Raw genomic sequence first — 26,236 nt, 5'->3', positions numbered from 1 at the left:
TAGAAAAATTACAGAATAATTACCAGACTTTAAAACAGAAATAAGTACTGGGTTCCATTAGTTCGGCTACAAACCTCTTCAAGGCAGTGTCCCAGTAGGGCCACAGTCCAATGAATGAAACAAGAAAATGGTTAAAAGAAATCAGATAAAAGATAAAGAAGTGAAATGGGGGCGGGGAATTGGCAGAGTTGATTAAGCCCAAGTCAAAATGTATTGTAATATTTGTTGCAGCTTTAAGGCGGCGATCAGATAGAATCGTTAGCGCGCCGGACAAAATGCTTAGTGACATTTCGTCCGTCTTTACGTATTTCATCCTTCCAGGGTCGATAAGATAAGTTCCAGTTGAGCACTAGAGGGTCGATGTAATTGACTCTCCCCGTTCCCCAAAATTACTGAGCAGCAGCAGGTGGCGAATATGCCGGAGAAAATGCTGAAGTACATTTCGTCCGTCTTCACGTTCTGAGTTCAAATTCTGCGCAGGTCGACTTTACCATTCATCATTTAGGGGTCGGTAAAATTAAGTAACGATAAAACAATGGGGCCGATGTCATTGATCTATCCCTTCCCTCGAAATTGCTGGCCTTGTGCCAAAATCTGAAACGAAAATTTGTTACAGCTGAAGGCGGCGAGCAGACAGAATTGTTAACGCGTCGGACAAAAAGCTTAGCGACATTTCTTCTGTCTTTTCTCTCAGTTCAATTCTTGACGGAGTCGATAAAATACAGTATTATTTGTTTAAATGGCAAGTAGCATATTGAGTTTCAAATTTTAGCACAATGCCAGCAAGTTCGGAGTAAGGGTTTCAAATTTGGGGACAAGGCCAGCCAGTTTGGAATAAGTCACTTACATCGACCCCCAGTGCTCAATCGGTACTTACATTACTGACCCCAAAATGATGAAAGGCAAATTTGACCTCGGTCGAATTTGAACTCTAAACGTAAAGGCGAACAAAACGGTGCTGAGTATTTTGCTCGGCGAGCAAATGATTCTGCCCGTTCGCCACGTTACTGGCAAGTGACATACTAATGGCTTTAGTACTTTTACTAATTAACATCGCATGTTATGAATTAATTAGAGCTCCAAGGGTGAAGCTGATGTTATTTTTGAAATCAATGTCCCAAATATATTCCAAAATATATCTAAATTCTAAGCCACCAAAATACAAAATGGAACTGGAGTCCCGAGAGTAGATACGCTAACATACAAGTAACATATTTTATCTCGAAAACAAAAGCTGACAGCTCAACATACATGGTATATTTAGAATCAGCGTCCACAGAAATAATTAAGGTAGCTGATTGGTTTTGGAGAACAGTAAACCAAAGATTGGTGTAACGTTTAGTATTTTTGGTAGCCACATGACAAGTTGTGTGAAAAATGCATATTTTAAAATAACATTCAGATTGAAAATGACGTCATATGATGTGGGTCTGAGTCCCAAGGATAGCCTTCGAGTTTCTCTGTCAAAAGGGTTATTTGACTCAATATTTACTAGCTGTGGTTTATAGTTTTGTCTACTGCTTGTTCCACCGTTGAAAACGAAATGTTTAAAATATTTCAAAAGTTCATAAAGGATTACTTTTAAATATTTTTTACCAATTCCGAGAAGTAATTTATCATAAAAGCAAGCAATAAAGAGTTATTTCCCTTGCAAAAAAGAAAAAAAGAGTTAATTCCCTTTCAAAAAGAAATAACCGCCAGAACACAAAATTGATACTGGCGCGTGTAGACACACACGCACACACATACGCGCGCACGTCCCTGCACACCTATAATGTAGAGTGAAGAGTCGACGTAATCCGACATGGCAATCCAATGATGCAAGACAATCCAAGAATTAAGGCACTCCAAAATATTGGTTGAATAGATATAGATTACATATGCATGTGTGTGTGTGTGTGTGTGTGTGTGTGTGTGTTTGTCTGTGTCTGTGTGTGTGTGTGTTTGTCTGTGTCTGTGTGTGTCTGTGTGTTTGTGTGTGTGTGTGTGTGTGTGTGTGTGTGTGTGTGTGTGTGTGTGTGTGTGTGTGTGTGTGTGTGTGTGTGTGTGTGTGTAACGCCTCACACTTAAAGGTTTCGTAATTTTTATGATAATAATATATATATCGTCCGTTTATTTTTTCCTCCATTTATTTGTTCTCTTCATTTGTTCTCCTCATCATCATCATCATCATCACCATCAACTCCTGGATAGTATTGTTTCAAGTCCTAGGAGTCATAGGGCTAGTCGGTTTCCATGGCCTATAAGCAACCGCGGCCTCAAAATTCTCCCTGTATAGAATGCCAATCTGTCGCAGAATCACTCGGGGTTTATCAGATGAGTGAACTGGACCAACGCAAAAAAAGGGAGCGTTTTGCTCAACAAACCAACAACCCGCTCGGTCCGGAATCGAAACTATGATCATGCAATACTGAATGCAACATCCTAACCTCCGCTCTTATTTATTTGCTACATCATTAGATGTTGGAATCGGTAGAGCATCGGGCAAGATCTTGCGGTGTTAAGTACGACCCTTTTGCCAATTCCCGTCTAGGTCAATTTACATTTCATCTTTGCGGGGGTCGATAAAATAAGTACCAAGTAGAATTCGGAAGAGAAATTTTTGTTTCAAATTTTAGCGCAAGGCCATCAAGTTCGGAGGAAATATTAAGTCGATTATATCAACTAGTACTTATTTTATAGACCGCGAAAGGATCAAAGGCAAAATCGACCTCGGCAGAATTTGAACTCTGAATATAAAGACGAAACGCCGCTTAGCACTTTCTCGACGTGCTAACGATTCTGCCAGGTCACCGCCTTCTTGAGTGCAATGATATATATATATATACACAATATATATATATATATATATATATATATATATATATATATATATATATATAAACAATATATGAGTATATGCATATATATGTACATGTATGTATATACGTTCATCTACATGTACATATAGATACATAACTGGGTACATGACGTGGCAAAAGAACAAGGACAAAATGGTAAACAAGGTGCAACAAACAAGCAGGCCACATAGAAACATCCCCTTCATCAGCTGCCACCATTAAAACTCCGGCGTCGTAGTTTTAGCTCAGAGGCTATACTGATGCACCGCAGTTTTGCTACACTGTTATTACTGATAGCCTCCTCCAATATGTACCACTTGGTGAAGAATGGAGTTTGATATAGCTACCCTTATTTGCACCTCTTGCCGTGAGGTAGGTTCATCTGGGACTCTCGGCAGGAATAGGTCCAGCTTTGATTTACAAACGCCTACATCTACTTTGTGCAGGTTCCTTAGGCTCTTTGAGAGAATATTAAAAAGTCGTGGGCCCCTGAAACCCAAGCTGTTGCAGTAACTGGTCCTGAAGCTCGATGGCGTTGCTGGAATCTTTGGCACTATGCAGTGTCGTCTCGTTCTGGTATTGGTGTAGCTTTCAATGCCAAAATTTGGCACAATTCCTTCCAGGATTTTTCAGGTGTATATTACTGCATACTTCTCCCGCCTTCTCTCCAGGGAGTAGAGTCTTAGCTGTTTCAGCCTTTCTCGGTAGCTGAGCAGTTGCAAAGAGACGATCTTCTTTGTGAATCTTCTCTGGATTGCTTCAAGGTGGGCTGTTAATTTAACACTGGTGGGTGACCATAGCTGTGAGCAGTAATCCAGGCGGTTGAGGACGAATGTCCTCCAGAGGACCATCATGTTCTCAGGATCCAGCCAGCCAGTCGTCTGCACTTTGTCGCCATCTTAGTAATGTGCACTGGGAAAGAGGTATCATCACTCATGTCGATACCCGGGTCCCTCAATAATTTAGGCTCTAGGATTGAAATTCCCTGTGGACCAGTGGACCCTGTAAGATTTATATTCAGTTTCGGGCGCTTGTAGCGCAGGGCTTGGAATTTTTCAGCATTAAACTGCATATTATTATCTTCAGCCCATCTGTAAATTGAGTCGAACTCCTGCTGCAGATGTGCAACATCACTGGAGTTTTGTATTTTCTGCGAGACTTTCGTATCGTCTGCGTAGCTTGCAAGGGTGGCTATCCGGGCACTTGAGGGTATATCTAAGAGGGCCACTATAAAAAGCAGTGGTCCCAAGACAGTGCCATGTGGAACACCGCTTCCTATTTGTGTTTTCATAGAGGTGACTCCATTAACCACTACCGCTTGACTTCTATCTTTCAGAAAGTCATGTAACCACTCTCCAAGTTTTCCAGCTATGCTGAGATCACGCAGTTTGTGGCATATCATACCATGATCCATTTTGTCAAAAGCTTTTGCAAAATCAAGGTATAAATACGTCCACATTTGAGATGTTGAGTAACTGCCTCAACACCCAGTCATAATGTAAAAGCTGGGTCAGGCAGCTCCTACCTGGTCGAAAGCCATGCTGGGTATCACTCAGCAAGTTATTTTCTTCAAGGAATGCGATTAGTTTCCCCCTGACTATCCGTTCCACAACTTTGCTGATGTGTGAAGTCAGAGAGATAGGCCTATAGTTTTTGGCATCTGCTCTGCTTTCCCCCTTTATGGATTGGGCGTATTATTTCCTCCTTCAGCTTGCTTGGCAGTCTGCCATTTGCAAAAAAGCTCTGGAAGAGAATCTGGAGGAGTTTTGCCAGAGCATGCTTACACGATTTGAGGAGGATTGCTGGGAAACCATCAGGACCAGCAGTTGAGTTTGTGTCCACTTCATCTATGACTAGTAGTATATCTTCTTCACTAATGTCAATGTATTCCATCGTAACTGCCTTGCTGGTTATAGACAAAGAAGTCCATTGGTTCATTCACTTGTCTTTGTTTCAACGCAGTGGTAAAGACACTTTTGAACTGGTCATTCAGTACCTCACTGATCCTTGTTGGACTGTCTGTGAAGGAGCCATCTTTTTGGAAGAGGGGTCCTATCTTGCAGCGTACTGATGCTGTTTCTTTCGTGTAATGAAAGAAGGCTTTTGGGTTTGACTTAATGCTTTTTATAACCCAGGCTTCTTTGTCTGCTCTTTCCCCCCATATAGGATTGTTGCAGGCTTTTTTCAATCTCAATCAGCGTTGTTTTTAGGCGAGACCTTTCGCTACTTTTGGAATGTTAGTCGAGTCGATTTGCAACCTTCCTCCGTCGTCACATGAGGATCTTCCTCTCCCTTGGTATCTTGTTCGTATTTGTTTTGGCCTTGTACTCTGGGACATATTTCTGGTATATGGCTTGCACAACAGACATGAAACATTCTAGTTTATATACATGAAACATTCTAGTTTATATACACGAAACATTCTAGGGAAGAAGCACACTCTAAGATGTAGAGCAGTATATATTAAAAGTGGAGAAGGCCGGTTTATGGGACGCTTGATGAGATTCGAGCCATTGATGTGAAAACCCGAAAAATACTAACAAGCACACGTAATTTCCACATAAACAGTGACGTAGACCGCCTCTACCTAAAACGATAAGAAGGTGGCAGAGGCTTAACACCGATCCAAAATACTTTTGAATGCCGTATCATATCCCTTCGGCAACATCTTTTAACAACCAAGTGCATCCTTTGACCAAGTTTGCATACATGAGGCTGATGACATCATAAGACTTGGAAGGCAGCACCTTGAGCAGCAATCTTTGTCTGATAACCTACAATACATGGCCAAAGAAGTTGCATGGCTCAACCGCAACGTATCATCAGATGAAAAGATGAGCCTATATGAGCAGAAGACTATGCATGGATATTTTGATAAGTAGTTCCAAGATGATAGTAACATCGATCATCAAAGCAGTTTATTATGAACCAATAGCCGGAGTACTACCTCTCACTTTGAAGGGTATGTGTTTGCAATCTAGGAACAAGGAAATATCAACCAGGTAACAAGGGATAGAGATGTAGGAAAAGCAACAAAATGTGACAACCGATGCAGACTTCGTGGAGTTAACACCGAAGATATCAACGACATCATAAGCAACTGTCTGAAAATGTCATCACGGTATTATCTGCCGATGAGACATTATGTTGCAGCTAGGACACTCTATAATGAAGTCAGTCGGAAGGATAATCCCGAGGACAAAGAAATACGAACCCACAATATGGTAGAAGCCATAGCCACTCATAATAAAAAGAACTGGTGGAATGTCCCAGTGAAGACCTCGATAAAATGTAAGCAGAACAGACCTGATATAATGATTTGGAATAGAAAAGAGAAACTGTAGTTGTAGAAAGAGGGGGAGGGGGATGGGAGGGGGAGAGGGGATGGGAGGGGGAGGGGAGGTGACAGAGGGGGAGACGGGGAGAGAGGGGGAGAGAGGGGGAGAGAGGGAGAGGGATGTGGAGAGGGGAGAGAGAGAGGAGAGAGGGGAGAGAGGGGGAGAGAGACAGACAGAAAGAGAGAGAGGGAGAGAGAGGGAGAGAGGGAGAGAGGGAGGGGGAGGGAGGGAGGAGGGAGGGGGAGGGAGGAGGGAGGGAGGAGGGAGGGGGAGCGAGGGAGGAAGGGAGGTAAAGAGAGAGACAGAAAGGGAGAGAGGGAGAGAGAGAGGGAGAGCGGGAGAGAGAGAGAAAGAGAGAGTGTGTGTATTTGTGTTTGTCCCCCAACACCACTTGACAACCCGTGCTGGTATCTTTACGTTCCCGTAACATTAGCAGTTCAGTAAAGAGACTGATAGAATATGTACTAGCCTTTAAAAAATTAAGTTGTGGAAGGTCGGCTCATTCAAATTAAAAAAAAATTCAAAGTGGTGCCCCAGCATGGCCGCAGTCAAATGACCGAAACAAGTAATAAATAAAAGATCGCGCACACACACGCACACACAAATAAATACATACATACATATGCACACACAGACAGACAGATTCCTATATAACCGCAAAACATGGTGGTTACGGTTGGAATGCCTTTGATCAATTGTTATTGGAAGACGTTAACGAAATGTTCGAACAGGATTTTAAAAACGGTGAACCATGTAGAGCGGTGAATTAGATGCGAATGTTTTGGTATGAAATTCCGTCGAGGTCAACTTTAACTGTCATGCTTCCAGAATCGATAAAATAAAGTACTAGACAAGTTCTAGAAATGTTTTAACATTTTTTGGAAGACGTCCAAGAATTAAACGAAATTATAATTCAAAAAAAAAATACGAAATTCAAAAGAATTTAAAATTTTTGATAACTATAAATAAAGGTTATTTTTAATCCACTTACCATTTTTTTAATTGGTAGTTTACAAGCAGACGTAATATGAGCGTTAGTTTCGTAGTATAAAAAAGTACGCGGTGTTATTGCTTAGTTTCTGCTTTTACAATGTACTTGAATGAACGCTGTAAGTAGCGGACAACTAAAACAATAGTCTCGCCTCTTTTTCAGATATGAGTTTTTTGTTATACTGTCGGACGTTACAAAAGACGAAAGTAAGTCACAAGTATATTTATGTCTTTTTATTTAACGATAATAGTCTGAATATACATGCATATATGTAAATATATATGAAATGTATATTGCATCATGTGTTGGGAGTAGTATAAAGGGAGATAACTCTAATGTAACTTTACCTTCTTCGACCTTTTCTGCAATGCAAACTTTCAGTAATTGGTTTCTATGAAATTCTGCTGCTCACCCTTTAAACAAATCAAAGACAAACTGCGGCTCGTGGGACTTTCTGAATGGCACACCTACAAGAAAAATTATCTTTCATTTTTTTTTTTTTAAATGCAGCCCTTTTGATAATGAATCGTGTCTCATGAGGCCTGCTTTTCAAAAAGGTTGCCCATGCCTTTTTATAAATTATTTCTGCTTCGTATCTTGCCGTGCTTCTACATGTTTGTGTGCACGTATATACAGGGTGTCCACAAAGACTGGGTACATGGAGTAAATAAATGCCTTTTTATAAATGATTTCAGCTTTGTATCTGGCCGTGCTTCTACATGTTTGTGTGTACGTATATACAATATATTGTGTGCATGTATACCTATATAGATACATAGTAACGTCATTCGCGCACTGGTTAGTGCGTCAAACTCATTATCACAGAATGAATTAAAATTCATCCATATATGCATAATTCATACATAGGTGTTACTTTCCTCTCTCTTTCTCTTTTTTCTAAATATATTCTTTTGAATAAATATTCCCGGCTTTTCTTTATTTCCTATCATTAATGTCCAGAGTCTAAGTTGTACGTCGTAAGAAATCCATGGTTTATTGATACAAGATCGTGTTCAGATTCTATGTATAACAACTATTTCATCTATCTCAAGATGAAATAGAACCACCTGTAATATACTCGGACTGATTCAGTTGACTTTAACCTCGTCCTGTATATATGAAATAAAAAATAAATAACCTTGTGTTTTAGCAAAGGTGATATCCGTGTTCTCTGTTTCGGTTAAGAAAGAAATTAGGATTACACAGAATAGACAGCTTATTCACTAAAATAATTTAATGCAATGTATCAGGACATGTGTATATATTCTCAATAAGTTGTTGGGTTTTGGGAGGGGGGGTTCTACTTTCTTGTTTGTTTTGAGTAGTCCCAGCTAGTTCTTTTTGAGCAAGAGACAACCTTACGATGTTCCTAATTAACTTTAATAATTCTACCTTTATTATAGGACAAACTTCCTAATTTTAAGGACAGAAGTGAGTTTGTTGTAGATTATTAAGCCGTTTACATTGAATAATCTATATCAGCGATTCCCAACCTGAGGTCCGCAAAGGTAGTACTGGGGGTCCGTGAACTAAATTCAAAATTTCATAAATATATATATACACGCACACAGAACGATAAGCATATTAAAAGGGGTTCGTCGAAAAACTCATTTAAATAAAAGGGATCTTTGATAGTGAAAAGGTTGGGAACCACTGATTCTATATCATAGGAGCTCCTTCTTAGCTTGATCGGTTCACTAAATAAATAAGAGACTTAAGTGAAACTTAGCTGCTACTTTGAGTCAGTGGAGTGACTTCGTCGAAGTTCTTTCGTGTAATTATCTATTCAAGTTTACAGATTTAACCGATATCTTGCTTATTTTATATTTTCATCAGATCGATCGTGTTTAAGGACTTTCTTTTTTTTTTTTTTTGTTACCTATCACCTTTAACAATTAATTATATAAGTGACATTATTGTGCGTAGGCGAAGAGACTTGTAACGTGCTTAGCTTTCCCAAAGTATTTAGTGGCTTAAGTGATTCGATTTTATATCTTATATTAATAAAAAAATATTCGCTCATTAAACGTCAATAATTAAAATAGTTATGAATAATCACAACTCGAAATATGAGTGCATACAAAACAAAAACAAAAAAAAAACACTGATTAATTCGATGTAAGTTGTGGACAAATTAATTGTCCTCCTTCTGTGTGAGATAAGATCAAAACGGCAAATGAGCGCCACAAAATTTTCTTCTCGTTAATTTAGTCGCTTTCTGTAAGGAATTCCTTTAACCCTTTTAACCAGACATTGAGCTACCAGCAAGGAAAATGTAACGAAATATCATGATGCTTAATCACTTGTTAGAAGTCAATTATAATTTAATTGCGCTGTCACACCCAATATGCGAAAAGAAGTCACCAGTTTGCGAACATAAATGCAGATAAGTGTTGAGAAACACCTCAGATCTATTGATCACTCTACATAACCTTATTTTAAAACCCTCTATCTATCTATCTATCTATCGCACACGCACATTATACACACACGCTTGAAAGACTATCACATTTTTAGCCTTGCTGCATAAAGTAAACAAAATGGTGACGCTACAGATTCTTTTCGTTTTGTTTTTTTCTCTTTGGTCAGAACAAGGAGGATTCCTATAACTAGTTTCCAGTCCTTTTAGACCTTCATCAAAGACATAATCCCTATGTTTTTAAGATAGTTTAGTAATAACTTATTGCCATATCATCGTCAACGGCCGTTTTCCGTGCTGGCATGGGTTGGAGAGTTCGACAGAAGCTGCCAAGCCAGAGGGCTGTACTAAGTAACTCACAAAATACAAACCTTCAACTGAAACGGGTGTAGTAGTGAGGGAGATGGCTTTATGCCAAGCGATGAAAGGTTAGGGTATAGCAAAGGGATAGAAACAAGTGTATTGCTGTAGAGGTGAGAGAGTGGTGAAGAGGTGTCAGAACACACCCTCAGAATACAGAGAGGTGAATATAAGAGAAATGATGCTGAAGATTGGATAGAGTGGGTGGAGAGGTAAATTCATGTGAGTGGCGGCAGATAGATAGAGATGGGGACGGACGTAACGTAGTGTATAGAAACCAGGGCTTCACTAACCTGGTTAGTCTAAGTTGCATAAGTTTAGTGCACTAAAGAATGTTTAGGGCTAACTTGTAATGTTAGGTGTATAGTTTTTTTTTGTTTTTTTTCAATAAATAGGTGGTAAGAAGCTTCCTTCTCTACCATATGGTTCCAGGTTCAGTCCCACTTCATGGTACCTTGGGCAAGTGTCATCTACTATAGCCTCGGGCCAACCAAAGCCTTGTGAGTGGATTTGGTCGATGAAAACTGAAAGAAGCCTGTCATATATATACTTTGTGTATCTGTGTTTGTCACCCCACCATCGCCTGACAACTGATGTTGGTGTGTTTACATCCCCGTGACTTAGCCTGTTTATATATATATATATATCTGTGTTTGTCCCCACCCCATCACTGCTTGACAACCAGTGTTAGTGTATTTATGCCCCCATAGCTTAGTGATTCAGCAAAAGAGACTGATGGAACAAATACTAGATTTAAAAAACTAAGTCCTGGAGTCAATTTGTTTTACTAAAACCCTTCAAGGTGGTGCTCCGGTGTGGCCACAGTCACATGATTGAAACAAGTAAAAGAATACCATTTAGCTTCAATTCGAAAAGTAAATAATGTGGTTATGCCACAGATTTTATATCTCCACAGGTAGAATTAAATGAGACTGATTTGATTTCTTGAGTATGGTATGACTGTGGTTAAAAAGCTTGCTTTCAAACCACATCGTTCGAGGTTCAGTCCTATTGTGTGGCATTTTGGGCAAGTGTCTATATCCCTCTGCTCACTCACAAGGCTTTGGTTGGCCTAAGGTTATAGTAGAAGACACATGCCTGAGGTTCCACGTGGTGGGACTGACCCTGGAATCATATGGTTGGGAAGCAAGCTTCTTACCACACAGCCACCACCCCTCTCTCTCTCTCTCTCTCTCTCTCTCTCTCTCTCTCTCCCTGTGTGTGTATGTGTGTGCCAGAGCAGCTGTCTGGCTTCCGTGCCGGTGGCACGTAAATAGCACCAATTTGAGCATAATCGTTACCATCATCGCCTTACTGGCACTTGTGCCAGTGGCACAGGATAAAATATTCGAGCAGGGTCATTGCCAGTGCTGCTGGACTGGCTCCTGTGCAGGTGGCACATAAAAAACACCATTTGAATGTGGCCATTGCCAGTGCCACCTGACTGGCCCTCGTGCCAGTGGCATGTAAAAGCACCCACTACACTCTCGGAGTGGTTGGTGTTAGGAAGGGCATCCAGCTGTAGAAACTCTGCCAGATCAGATTGGAGCCTGGTGTAGCCGTCTGGTTCGCCAGTCCTCAGTCAAATTGTCCAACACATGCTAGCATGGAAAGCAGATGTTAAACGATGATGATATATATATATATATATATATATATATATATTTATATTTATATTTTCGTACATATATCTGCATTTATGTTGTCACCTGTCTAGAGGAATAAGGATGTTTTATGTTGTGTCTCTAACTTAACTGTTAAGCTGATAGAATACTTAAGCAACATGGATTAGCAACCATAATCTCGGCTTAGGCTCATCAACCAGGGTTACTTGATGAACAGAAAGACCGATTTTATGACACCCTCTTGCAGACTACCTCATCGACGAATGACAGGGACCTTCTCTTTGTGGTTGGCGACTTCAATGGGCATGTTGGACAACATGCAAGGAGCTTCCATGATGTACGTGGTGGCTATGGATTTGGTTCCCTCAATGAGGAGGAAACCAAGCTGCTAGAGTTTTGTGATGCAAATGATTTTATGGTCTGTAATACTAACTTCAGGAAACCTGCCAGTCACCTGCTCACTTACCAGTCTGGTGGAGACACTAGTTAGATTGACTACATTCTTGCCAGGAAACGGGCAAGATGGCTACTTATAAGTGCCAAAACCTTCCCAGGGGAAGAATGCACCCCACAAAAAGCACCGTATGAGCACGGTTGATGCCAGTGCCACCTGACTGGTCCCATGCTGGTAGCACGTAAAAAGCACCATTTGAGCGTGGTCGATGCCATTGCAGCCTCACTGGCCCCCATGCTGGTGGCACGTAAAAAGCACCCACTACACTCTCAGAATGGTTGCTGTTAGGAAGGGTGTCCAGTTGTAGAAGCCTTGCCAGATCAGATTGGAGCCTGGTGCAGCCTCCTGGCTTGCTAGTCCTCAATCAAACCATCCAGCCCATGCTAGCATGGAAACCGGGCGTTAAACGACGACGATGATGATGATGATGATCAATAAATACTTGGGTCAACTTGTGAAGGCAGAACTCCAGCATGGTCTTGGTTTAATAACTGAAGCTAATAAAAGGTTAATAATATCCTAGAGGTTAGGTCAGTTGACTTTATATGTCCCCTTTATAAAACTGAACCCCTAACTAGAACCCTAACCCAAAGGCTTTGGAACAGGGAGTACAAAAGGTGCAAGGGCACCCACTAAAATTTTGTGGGACGGTGGGGAAATAAAACCACACTGAAAATCCTCCGTTGGAGCTGGGTTTGCACCCCATGAGCAAATTTCATTTCCGCACTTGTGCCCTAACTAGGTGTTCTGTGTTTCAGCTTGTATTATATGTCATCTTATTTCATTCTTTTTATCATGTATCATTGCAGTGCTACAGACCACAACAAATATTTGGTATTTCACATGGCCGTTTATCAGTGAAACCGTTTCTTCTTCCTCCTAATTGTCAGTCATTTTCCAGTCTCAGACCAAAATTCTATCATAAAAATCAAAGATTACCGGTAAGCTATTTTCACTTCACCTTTTCAAAACAGATTTTGACTTTTGGCATGGCTTTGTAGTTAAAAAGCTTCATTTGCGACCTTGTGGTTTCAGGTTCAGTCCCACTGCATGGCATCTTGAGCAAGTGTCCTCTACTATAGTCCTGGGTCAGTCAATGCCTTAGAGGAAATTTTGGTTGACAGAAACTGTGTGGAATCCCATCATATGTATGAGTGTGTGTGTGTGTCTCGCTACTCCCCAATGCGTGTCAACCAGTGTTGGTTTGTTTACATCCTCATTTTATAGTTTAACAAAAGAAACCAATAGAATAAGGACTAGACTTATGATTTTACTTAGCTTGATGTGTCTTATCAAGTACAGCTAAATCTCTCGGAGCATCCAGAGATCCTTTCTCACTACTTCATATTAAAACATAAAATAAATATAATCAAATGGCACAGAGGCACAGGAGTGGCTTTGTGGTAAGAAAGCTTGCTTACCAATCACACAGTTCTGGGTTCAGTCCCAATGTGTGGCACCTTGGGCAAGTGTCTTATGCTATAGCCTTGGGCCAACCAAAGCTATGTGAGTGGATTTTGTAGATGGAAACTGAAAGAAGCCTGTCGTATATATATATATATATATATTTATTTATGTATATGTTTGACCCCACACCATCACTTGACAACTGATGTCGGTATGTCTACATCCCTATAACTTAGCGGTTCAGCAAAATAGACCAATAGGATAAGTACTAGGCTTACAAAGAATAAGTTCTGGGGTCGATTTGTTCAACTAAAGGCAGTGCACCAGCATGGCCACAGTCATTTTGAATTAATTTCTATAAAAAAGTTGCTGACAATATTTAGTTCATCTGTAGAGCAGTGAGCTGGCAGAATCATTGCTCATCACCATCTTCCATGTTGGCATGGGTTGGACTGTTTGACAAGAGCCAGCCAGGTACAAGCTACTGTGTCTGTTTTGTTATGGTTTTTACAGCTGGATGCCCTTCCTAACACCAACCACCCTGTAGGCTGGACAGTTACTGTGTCAGAAAAATACTTAGTCACATTTCTTCCAACAATATGTTCTGAGTTCAAATGCCACTGGGGTCGACTTTTCCTTTCATCTTTTCGAGGGTCGATAAAATAAGCCATGGTTGAGCACTGGGGTTGATGTAATCAACTAGCACCCTCCCCAACAATTGCTGGCCGTGTGCCAAAATTTAAAACCAATATTTAATTCATCCACAGATATTGATTCACGCAGCAATGTTGTATCTGAACCATTCGTGAGATGGTGTTGTAACTTGATGCAGTTGTACCATCAGTAAAATTGGACTTTGTTGTATTTCAATGATGTAATATATTATCCTATTATTCTATTCACAGATCCAACCACCAATCACTTACAACAACAGTCTATCCCATTTGAGGCATTTTTCAAAAGGAGACTCCTACAGCAGTGTACGTATGCTTCATATTATAACTTAAATTTCTTCTCCTCCTCCTATTTTAAGCATTTACTTTCTACGTGTTCCAGTCTTTTACAAATGTAAACTTTGGCAGTCATATATAATTAGTTTTAACAAGATAACACCACTCTGTCTAATTTCTCCCCCTCGCTCTCTAGTTTCCTATTATACACACATAATTGGACTATTTGTGAACCAAACCAAACAAAATGAATGGATTGACTGTTGTGCATTCAAACCCTTACCACAGTTCCAGCTGATATGCTTTTGACCAAAGCTCTTATATATCATCATTTAATGTCTGTTGTCCATGCTGGCATGGGTTGGATGGTTTGACCAGGGCTGGCAAGCTGGGAAGCTGTACCAGACTCCAGTCTGATTTGGCATGGTTTCTATGGCTGGATGCCCTTCCTAACGCCAACCACTCAAAGTGTGTAATGGGTGCTTTTACATGCCACTGGCACGGTTGCCGTTTGCGTGACACTGGTATCTACCATGACTGTGATTTTACTTGACTTGATGGGTCTTCTTCTCATACAGAACGTAATGCTAAAGGAGCTCTTTACATGCCACTGGTATCAGCCACGTTGCTTCTATGAGGTCTAATGCTCGAAAGATGCTTTTTACATGACATCAGCATCAGCCATGACTACGATTTTACTTGGCTTGATGGGTCTTCTCAAGCACAGCATATCGCCAAAGGTCTCAGTCACTAGGTATTGCCCCTCTGAGGCCTACAGTTCGAAGATCATGCTTCACTACCTTGTCCCATGCTTTCCTGGGTCTACCTCTACCACATGTTCCCTCTACAGTTAGTAATCGGCACTTCTTTATACAACCGTTCTCATCCACATGCATTGCATGACCATACTAGTGCAGTCATCTCTCTTGCATGCCATACCTGATGCCTCTTAAGATGCTTACACTCTGTTATACATGCACACTGACATTGCACATGCCGCAAAGCATACTGGCTTCATATCTCTCAAGCCTAGGCATGTCCTTGGCTGTCACAGCCCATGTTTCACTGCTGTGTTGCATAGCTGTACACACAGGTATCATGCAATCTACCTTTCACTCTGTGGGAGAGGCCCTTTGTTGCCAGCAGAGGTAGGAGCTCTCTGAATTTTGCCCAGCCTAATCTTTTTCTCATAGCTACGCTCTCGGAGCATCCACCTCTACTACTAACTTGGTCACCTAGATAATGGAAGCTATCTACTACCTCTAGCTTACACACCTGGCAGTCTATTTTCTGTACATTTTCGGTGTTTATTGTACCTGTGTATCTTCACACACAAAAGCTATTTTCTCTGTTAAACTTCCTCTGATATTGCTGCCCTTCTGTGTCCATAGCTTACACTGGGTACATCTTATGGAGTTTCTACCTATGCCTTTCCTTCAGATCGAGCAGGGTCATCTACCTGAAGGGATTTGTGCTTTGTTTGCCTTCCTACTTAACTAAGACTTTGGTTTTTGCTAGGTTAACTCTAAGGCCCTTCAGTTCTAGACCTTGCTTCCGTACCTGAAACTTCTTTTCTGAATATATCTGTTATAACGAGATGTCAGTGTTATTTTCATTTTTGCATAATTTAGGCGACAGTTTATTCACCACACTCTGTATGTATGTGTGTGTGTGTGTATGTGTATAAATATGTGTGTGTGTGTATATATAGAGTCATAGAAACCAAGACAAAACAGACACTGGAACCTGGTGTGGACCCAGGTCTTGCTAGTTCTTTTCAAGCCATCTAAACTCTGCCAACATGGAAAACAGATATTAAATGTTGATGATGATGATATACATACATACATGTATGTGTGTCTGTGTTATGGAGATTAGTAATGTTCCCACTACCTCCAATGTATTCAGAGGAAGAAAGAGAGTGTGTGCATGAGAAAAAGTCAATGACCCTTTAACCTCTCTTCTTTAAAACTAAACCTTAATAGGAAATCTCTCTCTTAAGAGTGTCACAGACAGTTGAACATTCTGTCTTTAGTCTATTAAATCTGTCTTATAAACCACTTTTGTCATCCGAGCTATCTTCATTGCTGTTAGCTGTTTCTGGGTCATTGCTGTCTGGTCAGCACATCACATATTTATTTGTTCGAGTTTCTCACTACACTTGTTAGTCAATGAGTGAATCCTAAGAAGCAATTTACTGTAGTGATTATGTGATGTATTAAATTTCTGAAGTAAAAACGTGTGTGTGTGTGTATGTGTGCGCACGCGTGTGTGTAAATCATTATTGAGTATCCCATATCTTTTAGCAGGTACACCATATATTTGCATGTTACAGATGGTAGTTTAAAAGGTTTGGTGCCAGGAAGGGAATCGGACTATAAAACCCTTCCTACTAAATTCCCATATGACCTATTAAGAAGACGTAATAACAATGATGATGGACATGTATACATCTCTCTCTCTCTCTCTCTCTTTCTCTCTCTCTCTCTCTCTCTCATGTGAAGGTGCATGGCTCAGTGGTTAGAGCGTCGAGCTTACAATCATGAGGTTGTGAGTTCGAATCCCGGACCGGGCTACGTGTTGTGTTCTTGAGCAAGACACTTTATTTCACATTGCTCCCATTCACTCAGCTGTAGAAGTGAGTTGCGACATCACAGGTGCCAAGCTGTATCGGCCCTTGCCTTTCTCTTGGATAACATCAGTGGCATGGAGAGGGGAGGCCGGTATGCATTGGCGACTGCTGGTCTTCCATGAACAACCTTGCCTGGACTTGTACCTGGGAGGGTAACTTTCTAGGTGCAATCCCATGGTCAGTCATGACCGAAGGGGGTCTCAGCATATATATATATATATATATATATATATCCTTCACTAAGTCGCTGAAAAACTTGCAACATTATGAAGACACATTTAATTGCAGTTCAATTATAAAACCGCTTGATGAATTTTTGTTACAAGACATTAAAACACTTGTGAAATCAAGAAGTTATTTTATTGGTTCTGGCACCTTCTCTGTCATAAACGAATCACTTAGAATCAGATCAATTTTGTTGTATAAAAATATTGATTTTTCTTTGGATGTATTTTCTATTTTTCAGCCAATATCATGGAAAACAGTGATCATTACAGCTGCTATTGGTGGTGTATTTACGATGGCAATGTTCTATTTCAAACAAGCAAAAGAGCTAAGTAAATATCTAATTATGAATCCTATTATAACATTTAATTATGATACGGCAGCAAGCTGGTAGAATCGTTAGAATATCGGACCAAATACGTAACAGTATTTCTTTGTTATTTATGGGTTCTGGGTTCAAATACTGCCATGGTTGACTTTTACCTTTCATTCTTTTGGGTTCGATAAAATAAAGTACCAGTTGAGTACTATGGTCAATGTAATCAAATTGCCCCTCCCCTCAAAAATGTTGGCCATGTATGAAGATTTAAAATGAATATTTAACCTTTTAGCATTCAGATTTCTTTGTTGAATACGTTGTTTATTTATTTCACATTGATTTGAATTAATCACACATTACCTTGTAGCTTCAAGATTTCAGTGGTGTGTTTGTATATATTTAGAATGACATTGTAGGATAAGGTAAGAGGTTGGATCTGGTCAGTTTTTACATAAAACAGGTTGAATATTTGGGCCAGATATGGCCAATTTAAATGCTAAAGAGTTGAATTAATTATTATCGCCATGAAGGCAAAGTGGCCGAGTTCCTATCGAGTGTTGGGCCTCAGAGAGGTGAGGTGGCTGAGTTCCTTTTGAGCGTTGGGCCTCATGGAGGCGAGGTGGCTGAGTTCCTTTTGAGCGTTGGACCTCATGGAGGCAAAGTGACTGTGTTCCTTTTGAGTGTTGGGCCTCAGAGAGGTGAGGTGGCTGAGTTCCTTTTGAGTGTTGGACCTCATGGAGGCAGAGTGATTGAGTTCCTATCGAGTGTTGGGCCTCAGAGAGGCGAGGTGGCTGAGTTCCTTTTGAGCGTTGGACCTCATGGAGGCAAAGTGACTGAGTTCCTTTTGAGTGTTGGGCCTCAGAGAGGCGAGGTGGCTGAGTTCCTTTCGAGTGTTGGGCCACACAGAGGCGAGGTGGCTGAGTTCCTTTCGAGCGTTGGACCTCGTGGAGGCAATGACCAAGACCTTTGGCATTATGTTGTGCTTGAGAAGAAGGCTCATCAAGCCGAGCAAAATTGCAATTGTGGCAGATACTGGTGTCACGCAAATGGCACCCGTGCCAGTGGCATGTAAAAGCACCCTTTACACTCTTTGGCGTTAGGAAGGGCATCTAGCCATAGAAAACCATGCCAAATCAGATTGGATCCTGGCACAGCCTCCCCGCATGCCAGCATGGACAACAGACATTAAACTATTAGCATTGTCACTGTCATCGCAAATGAGGTTCTCAGCAGTTGTTCAACTTGCTAGAAATAACAACGTAATCTCCATTAATTGACATCCATAACTGGCACTCCATCACTTACGGTGAGAAGGGTTTCAGTTGATCCCATCAATGGAACAGCCTTCTCATGAAATTAACATGCAAGTTGCTGAGCACTACACACACACACACACACGTGTACCCTTAATGTAGTTCTCAAGGCGATTCAGCATGACACAAAATGGGATAAGGCTGGTACTATTCATTTTTGCCAGCTGAGTGAAGTGGAGAAACATGAAATAAAGTTTCTTGCTCGAGGACACAACGCAAGGCTGGAAATCGAACTCACGACCTTACAGTCGTGAGTGAATACCCTTAACCACTAAGCCATGCACCTTCACAATTTACATCCATACATCTTAGAATAATAGGAAGGACATGTTAGGTATTGAACACAGTAGCGTAATTACAATTTATACTGCCCACAGCAGGGGTCACATAGCCTTGCTGGAAGTGGATTGGGATAATATTAATTTCAACATATCAACTGATAGTAAGGGGCTACATGGGTTTCAAGCTTTTAGGTAAGGGGTCACAAGTGCAAAAACGTTGGGAACTGCTGGCCCACAGGGCTTTTGAGTTTACCATCGTCATCATCATTTAATGTCCTCCTTCCATGCTGGCATGGGTTGGATAGTTTGATGGGAACTGGCCAGGCAGAAGACTCCACCATGCATAAAACACATGTAAGTACTATGCTATATTCTGAGTAGCAGCGGTCTATCCCCATCTCACCCCTACTTAGCATTTGTGAATGTAATCCGTGATACATTTGGGTAGCCCTAAAAGAATAAAAAGCAGTCATCCTCGATGGAATTTGAACCCTCAACATAAAGAAACATGGCTAAATACTGCAAGATATGTTGCCTGACTTGTTTTAATAATAATAATAATAATATAGTTTTAATTTACTTTTATCCTTAATTGATAAATTTTATAATTCCAAGTATGTTTTGATTTTGTATTTACAGTAATGTTTTTTTCTTTTTTTTTAAAGGATTGGCCAAGGAAAGAAGTCGACAACTCGGCAAAGCTGCCTTAGGAGGCCCATGGTCTCTCATTGACCACAACAATCAACCTAAATCTAATAAAGATTTCTTTGGTCAATGGGTGTTAATCTATTTTGGTTTCACTCATTGTCCAGACATCTGTCCTGATGAAATCGAGAAAATGGTTCAAGCAGTTGACATGATAGGTGAGTCACAGAAACATTTCAACTTTATTTCTCACTCAAAGTGAATGTTGCATTAGAATGCACAATACTGCATTATTTATCATGAGAGAACTTGTAATGCATTAAAGCACTCGTTCATCTCACTGACCACCAGAACAGCCAGATCATGTGACTTTGCTCTTCCTTGGGCTTGTCAATGACAGACATCCAGCTAGACATAGCAGCTGATTCCTCTGTCAGTAATATAGAGAATCTATTCAGGTGTTGGTTTCAAGTGAAGGCACATGGCTCAGTGGTTAGAGTGTCAGGTGCACAATCATGAGGTAGTAAGTTTGATTCCCAGACCAGGCTCTACGTTGTGTTCTTGAACAAGACACTTTATTTCATGTTGCTCCAGTTCACTCAGCTCTAGAAATGAGTAACAGTGCCATTGGTGCCAAGCTGTAGCAGCCTTTCCTTTGGATAACATCGGTGGCATGGAGAGAGAAGAGGCTGATATACATGAGCAACTGCTTGTCTTCCATAAACAACCTTGCCTGGACTTGTGCTTCGGAGGGTAGCTTTCTAAGTGCAATCCCATGGTCATTGATGACCAAAGGGGGTCTTTACCCTTTTTTAACTGGTTGCAAATACCCTGTGAGCATATGAAAAATAATTAAAGCAACAGAAGTCACAGGAGTGGCTGTGTGGTAAGTAGCTTGCTTACCAACCACATGGTTTCGGGTTCAGTCCCACTGCATGACATCTTGGGCAAGTGTCTTCTACTATAGCCTCGGGCCGACCAAAGCCTTGTGAGTGGATTTGGTAGGCGGAAACTGAAAGAAGCCTGTTATATATATGTGTGTGTGTGTGTGTGTTCGTACCCCTAGCATTGCTTGACAACCAATGCTGGTGTGTTTAGGTCCCTGTCCCTTAGCAGTTCGGCAAAAGAGACCAATAGAATAAGTACTAGGCTTAAAAAGAATAAGTCCCATGGTCGATTTGCTCGACTAAAGGTGGTGCTCCAGCATGGCCGCAGTCAAATGACTGAAACAAGTAAAAGAGTAGAAGCAGTGTTAATACCAAAGTAATATTTATCTTCCACTTATGATGGATGTTTGTGTTAGAACACGCAATACTGTATTATTTAACATGAGAGGACTTCTCATATGGACTTGAGGCATATAAAAGAACTCATGTTTATATTGCTGACAGGCATCTTGCTTCATTGTTTGAATGGGTTCTTTTCTATTAACATTCATCATCATCCAGATATTGTTGTTATTGTTGTGCAGCCCCTGGTCAACCCTGATGAAGCTGTCCTCTGGCACCATCAATTTCTGGTTTAACACCACTACCTGGCACTTGGCTGTTGTTAGCAGAATCCCTTCTGTTGCAGACACTTCAGCCAGATCTCCCAATCTAAGGAGCCCTTTCTCTCTGCCTCCCATTTGTTCCAGAGACCCAGTGAAAGGTCCTTCCTACTACCTTTCCTCTCATCCTCTCTCATTTTTCAGAGACCCAATGAAGGGTCCTTCCCATAACCTCCCCCTTGCCCTCCTTCAAGTTTCAGAGACCCAGTCAAGGGTCCTTACCACTACTTTTCCTTGTGGCTAAAAAAAAGTTGTTTTGCCAAATGACAAGGTACATCCTACATAACCCATTTGCCCATTTATATCTCCATCCCTGTGTTTGCTGAAAGATTATGATGTGTATTGAGACTGCTTTGCCATGTCTAGATGTGTTTTTGTGTGTGTCACAACACCTCATCATTGTTGATTGTGTTTATTGTAAAAACTTCCTCACTTCACTTTTGAAATGTATTCTTCATGTGGTAAAACACAAAACGTCATTTATTCTTAACAAGCAATGACTAAGATTACATAAGTACTTATCATCGATGTCATCACCATTTAACGTCCACTTTCCATACTGGTATGGGTTAGATGGTTTCACTGGAACTGGTAAACTGGAGAGCTACACCAGACTCCAGTCTGATTTGGCATGATTTCTATATCTGGATGCCTTTCCTAACACCAATCACTCTGAGAGTGTAATGGGTGCTTTTTTACATGCCACCAGCACAGGTGCCATTTACATGACAATGGCAATAGCCACAACTACAATTTCACAGGTGCCATTTACACGACACCGGCAGTGTGCCATTTACATGGCACCAGCAACGGCCACGACTACGATTACAATTTCACTTGGTTTGATAAGTCTTCTCCGCACAGAACAAAAATCATTGTGATGCTGAGAATGCGAGTCTTTTTTTTTCTTTTTGCTTTCCGTATTTTTTCTGATATCCATATAAACATATATTTTAATATTGAATTATTTCTCTCCTTTAGACAAGAATCCTAATCTTTCGAATGTGCAGCCATTGTTTATTACAGTTGATCCAGAAAGAGACACTGTTGATGCCATTAAATCATATGTGAATGGTAAGTCACGTCTTGAAAGAAACTCTTAAGAAGACAATATTTTATTTGATATTTCCAGTCACTGTGTCTGTCTGTATGTGTGTGTAGTATTTTCTGTGTATTCAGTTAAATATCTGTTACTGGTGAAGTTTGAGCACTACACAGTATCCTCATCCAATCTACTTCCAGTGAAGTGGTGTGCTTACTAACGTACTTAGTAGGATTACTAGTTATAATATACAGAGCAAAGGTAGGAAGAAGCAGCTTAAACACAAGATGCAATTTCCAAAGTACTGTTTATTTGTGTTCCTGTGCTTGTCAGGAGAGCTCCACCTCTACAGAGAAAGTTTTATATCTGATCCCATATGTTTATATAAATTATATATGCCAAACTCACCTTAGGAATACATATACCAATATAATTTCAGTTGAACTATGACACAAAAACATTAATTCTGTTAAAACATATCGCTTTTATTTTTCATATATATATAAACACATCTAATAAAATTATTCTCCGTTTGTTTTAATTACACGGTATATGTGTTCTCAAAAGAAAATCCTGATGCATTTTCAGTTTTTTTTAAATATTTTTCACATATATGTATGTGTGTGAAGCTGCATTGCTGTGGTTAGAGCGTCAGACTTACAATCATGTGGTAGTGAGTTCGATTCCCAGACTGGGCTGTGTGTTGTGTTCTTCAGCAAGACACTTTATTTCACGTTGCTCCAGTTCACTGCAACGTCACTGGTGCCAAGCTGTATCGGCTTTTGTCTTTCCCTTCGATAACATCGGTGGCATGGAGAGGGGAGGCTGGTATGCTAGTCTTCCATAAACAACCTTGCCCAGACTTGTGCCTTGGGTAGAAACTCTCTAGTGCTATCCCATGGTCATTCATGATCAAAGGGGGTCTTTACATATCATCTTCCTCCACTAACGTCCATTTTCCATGCTGGCATGAGTTGGACTCTGAAATGTGTCTTTGTTGTATATAACGTATGTGTAACTTTTTGTCCAGTTGTCGATAATGTACCGTTGGTGACTAAAAGGTCAGCAATGGTTCATTATGACAAATATATATCCAGCTCAGAAGCACCACCAGCATAAATGTGTGTATTGAACCTTTATACATGTCTTTATGCCACAAAATAGAATAAAAGTGTGGCTTTAAAATTCTTAAAGGGGAGTGAACTCTCGAAAAGGTCGTAACTCTTGTAAATTAAGCGTTCGCCTGCTTTTGTTTTGTAAGGGAATTTGGCAGGTGGAATGCTGTTCTATGTGCATAGGTGTGTGTGTCTTTGTCCCACCTCCACATGACAACCAGTGTTGGTTTGTTTACCTCCTCGTAACTTAACAGTCCAACAAGAGATTATAGAATAAGAACCACATAAGTACTGGGATCGATTTTTTCAACTAACCCTTTCAAAGAAATGCCCCAGCATGGCTGCAATCCAATGACTGAAAAAGATAAATACAGGATTTTTTTTTTTTTTTTTCTCAAATATTTTGGTAATTTTATTAATTTTCTTCCACTCTGATACCTAACTATTATCTTATCTTTTCAGAATTTTCACCCAAACTGTTAGGCCTTACTGGAGACAAAGAAAGAATTCACCAGGCAACAAGAGCTTATCGTGTCTATTACAGTTCTGGACCAAAAGATGAAGATAATGATTACATTGTAAGATTCTTTTCTTTAATTTCAATTCAAAGACTAGACAAAACAGCCTGGCTACTGTAGTGCCTACAGTCTGCATATGTCACTATCCTTTCCTGCATATTTGAGCAATGATAATGGCTTTATTCAATCTCCAATTTCCCCATATGGTGTGATGAAAGAAATACAAGACAAAACAAACCATTGTTCTGTTTTCACTTCTGTATTTCATTTTATATTGCGCGGGTGACACATAAAAAACACCCAACATACTTTGTAAAGTGGTTGGTATTAGGAAGGTCATCCAGCCATAGAAACCAAGTCTAGACAGATGACTGGAGCTTGTTGCAGTTCTCCAACTTACCAGTTCTAGTCAAACCGTCTTAACCCATGCTAGCTTGGAAAATAGACATCAAATGATGAGCCTCAACATGATTTTATCTAATTTAACATCCCAATGCTTCACTCAAACTACTTTAACATTCTGCAAATTTTCTCCTTCACTAACTTTAAAATATTCTTGATAAATTTCAAATTTCTGTTTTAATATTGATTTCAAATTATGGCACAAGTCCATCAATTTCAGTGGGGTGGGGTAAGTTTGTTACATTGACTCCAATTCTCACCTGGTACTTATTTTATCGATCCTGAAAGGACGGACTGACCTTGGCGTAATTTGATCTCGGAGCGTAAAGACAGACAAAATGTTGCTGAGTGTTTCAACCAGCATGCCAACAATTCTGCTAGCTCACTGCCTTAATCTCTAATTTAATATTAATTATTGTTTTAAGGCAGTGAGCTGGCAGAAACATTAGCACGCTAGGCGAAATGCTTAGCGGTATTTCATCTGTCTTTACATTCTAAGTTCAAATTCCGCCGAGGTTAACTTTGCCTTTCATCCTTTCAGGGTCAGTAAATTAACATCATTTACATTTAACAGATATTTGTCCTCATCTTGTTTGTTGTTAACTCAACGTTTCAACTGATATACCCTCCAGCCTTCATCAGGTGTCTTGGAGAAATTTCGAACCTGGGTTCTCATTCCTAAAGTATTTTTCGATATTATTATTAATATTATTCAGGTCACCAATATCGAAAAATACCTTAGGAATGAGAACCCAGGTTCGAAATTTCTCCAAGACACCTGATGAAGGCTGGAGGGTATATCAGTCGAAATGTTGTGTTAACAACAAACAAGATGAGGACAAATATCCGTTAAATGTAAATAATGTACATAATTCCTCATCTCTTAAATATAGAACTGTATCAATAAATTAAGTACCTGTTCCGAAATGGGGTCGATCTAATCGACTGACCCCTCTCCCAAAATTTTGGGCCTTGTGCCTAGATTAGAAAAGAATGTTAATTATTGTTTTGTCTTTTTTTTTTTTTGGCAGGTGGACCATACTATTATCATGTACCTGATAAACCCAAAAGGTGACTTTGTAGATTATTTTGGTCAGAACCGAACTGCTGAAGACATTTACAATTCTATAACATTGCATATGAAAAAGTATGAATTAAATAAATAAATACAAATTTTAACTTTTCTAAATTAGATAATGAGAAATTTAAATGTAAAAACATGTTTTGAAAAACTAAACCATAATAAATTGTTATATAAATTAAGTTTCACATTTATAATTATTAAGTTTTACATTTATAGACTTACAGTTGTACAAACTACAACAAAACAGTTTAAATTTGGATGACCATGGACTCTATATCCATGAGCTGGTTCTGACAGCTGAATCTGTTGCAAAAAATTTAAAGAAGAAATTCTAAATGTGGAAGCAAAATCTAAAATTGAAGAATCTTAAAACCAACTTAGCAAAGTCAAAGACGTTTTAGAAGGAAAGAGAGAATTGTACTACTATCTGGATGGAATGTGGCCATGCAAGAGAGAAGACTGATCTGCAAAGGGCTTGTGATGTGTACAAAGAATGACATTTGAGTAGACAAATGATTCAAGGGGAAGCGAACTTGCCGGCAAACATGGAAAAGTGGTGAAAGCTGATCTCAAGTGGCTGAACTTCGCAAAGGACAACAATGGTGAGAAACTGAATTGGAGATGACACATCTTACCATGCAAGCAGAAAAACAACAGATAAAAAATCACATTTCTTCCTCCTTCACCAAGCAATAGGGATTTTGTCACAAAAGTCTGAGCTGTACAA

General features: G+C 40.0%; 1 protein-coding gene across 1 annotated transcript; it reads left to right on the top strand.

Annotated features, from left to right (window-relative positions):
• Positions 1-7,168: 7,168 nt before the first annotated feature.
• On the top strand, positions 7,169-25,688 carry LOC106874182 (cytochrome c oxidase assembly factor SCO1). Its single transcript, XM_089360875.1, has 8 exons — positions 7,169-7,375; positions 12,837-12,968; positions 14,340-14,414; positions 17,483-17,573; positions 19,820-20,017; positions 22,330-22,422; positions 23,968-24,083; positions 25,457-25,688. Exons 1-8 carry the CDS (start codon positions 7,334-7,336, stop codon positions 25,589-25,591), a joined length of 882 nt encoding a protein of 293 aa, XP_089217001.1. The 5' UTR covers positions 7,169-7,333; the 3' UTR covers positions 25,592-25,688.
• The last annotated feature ends 548 nt before the right edge of the window (positions 25,689-26,236 follow it).

This window comes from Octopus bimaculoides, chromosome 12 (assembly GCF_046866305.1).
Source record: "Octopus bimaculoides isolate indiv1 chromosome 12, ASM4686630v1, whole genome shotgun sequence".
Lineage (NCBI taxonomy): Eukaryota > Metazoa > Mollusca > Cephalopoda > Octopoda > Octopodidae > Octopus > Octopus bimaculoides.
This window is presented reverse-complemented; position numbering and strand designations above follow the sequence as displayed.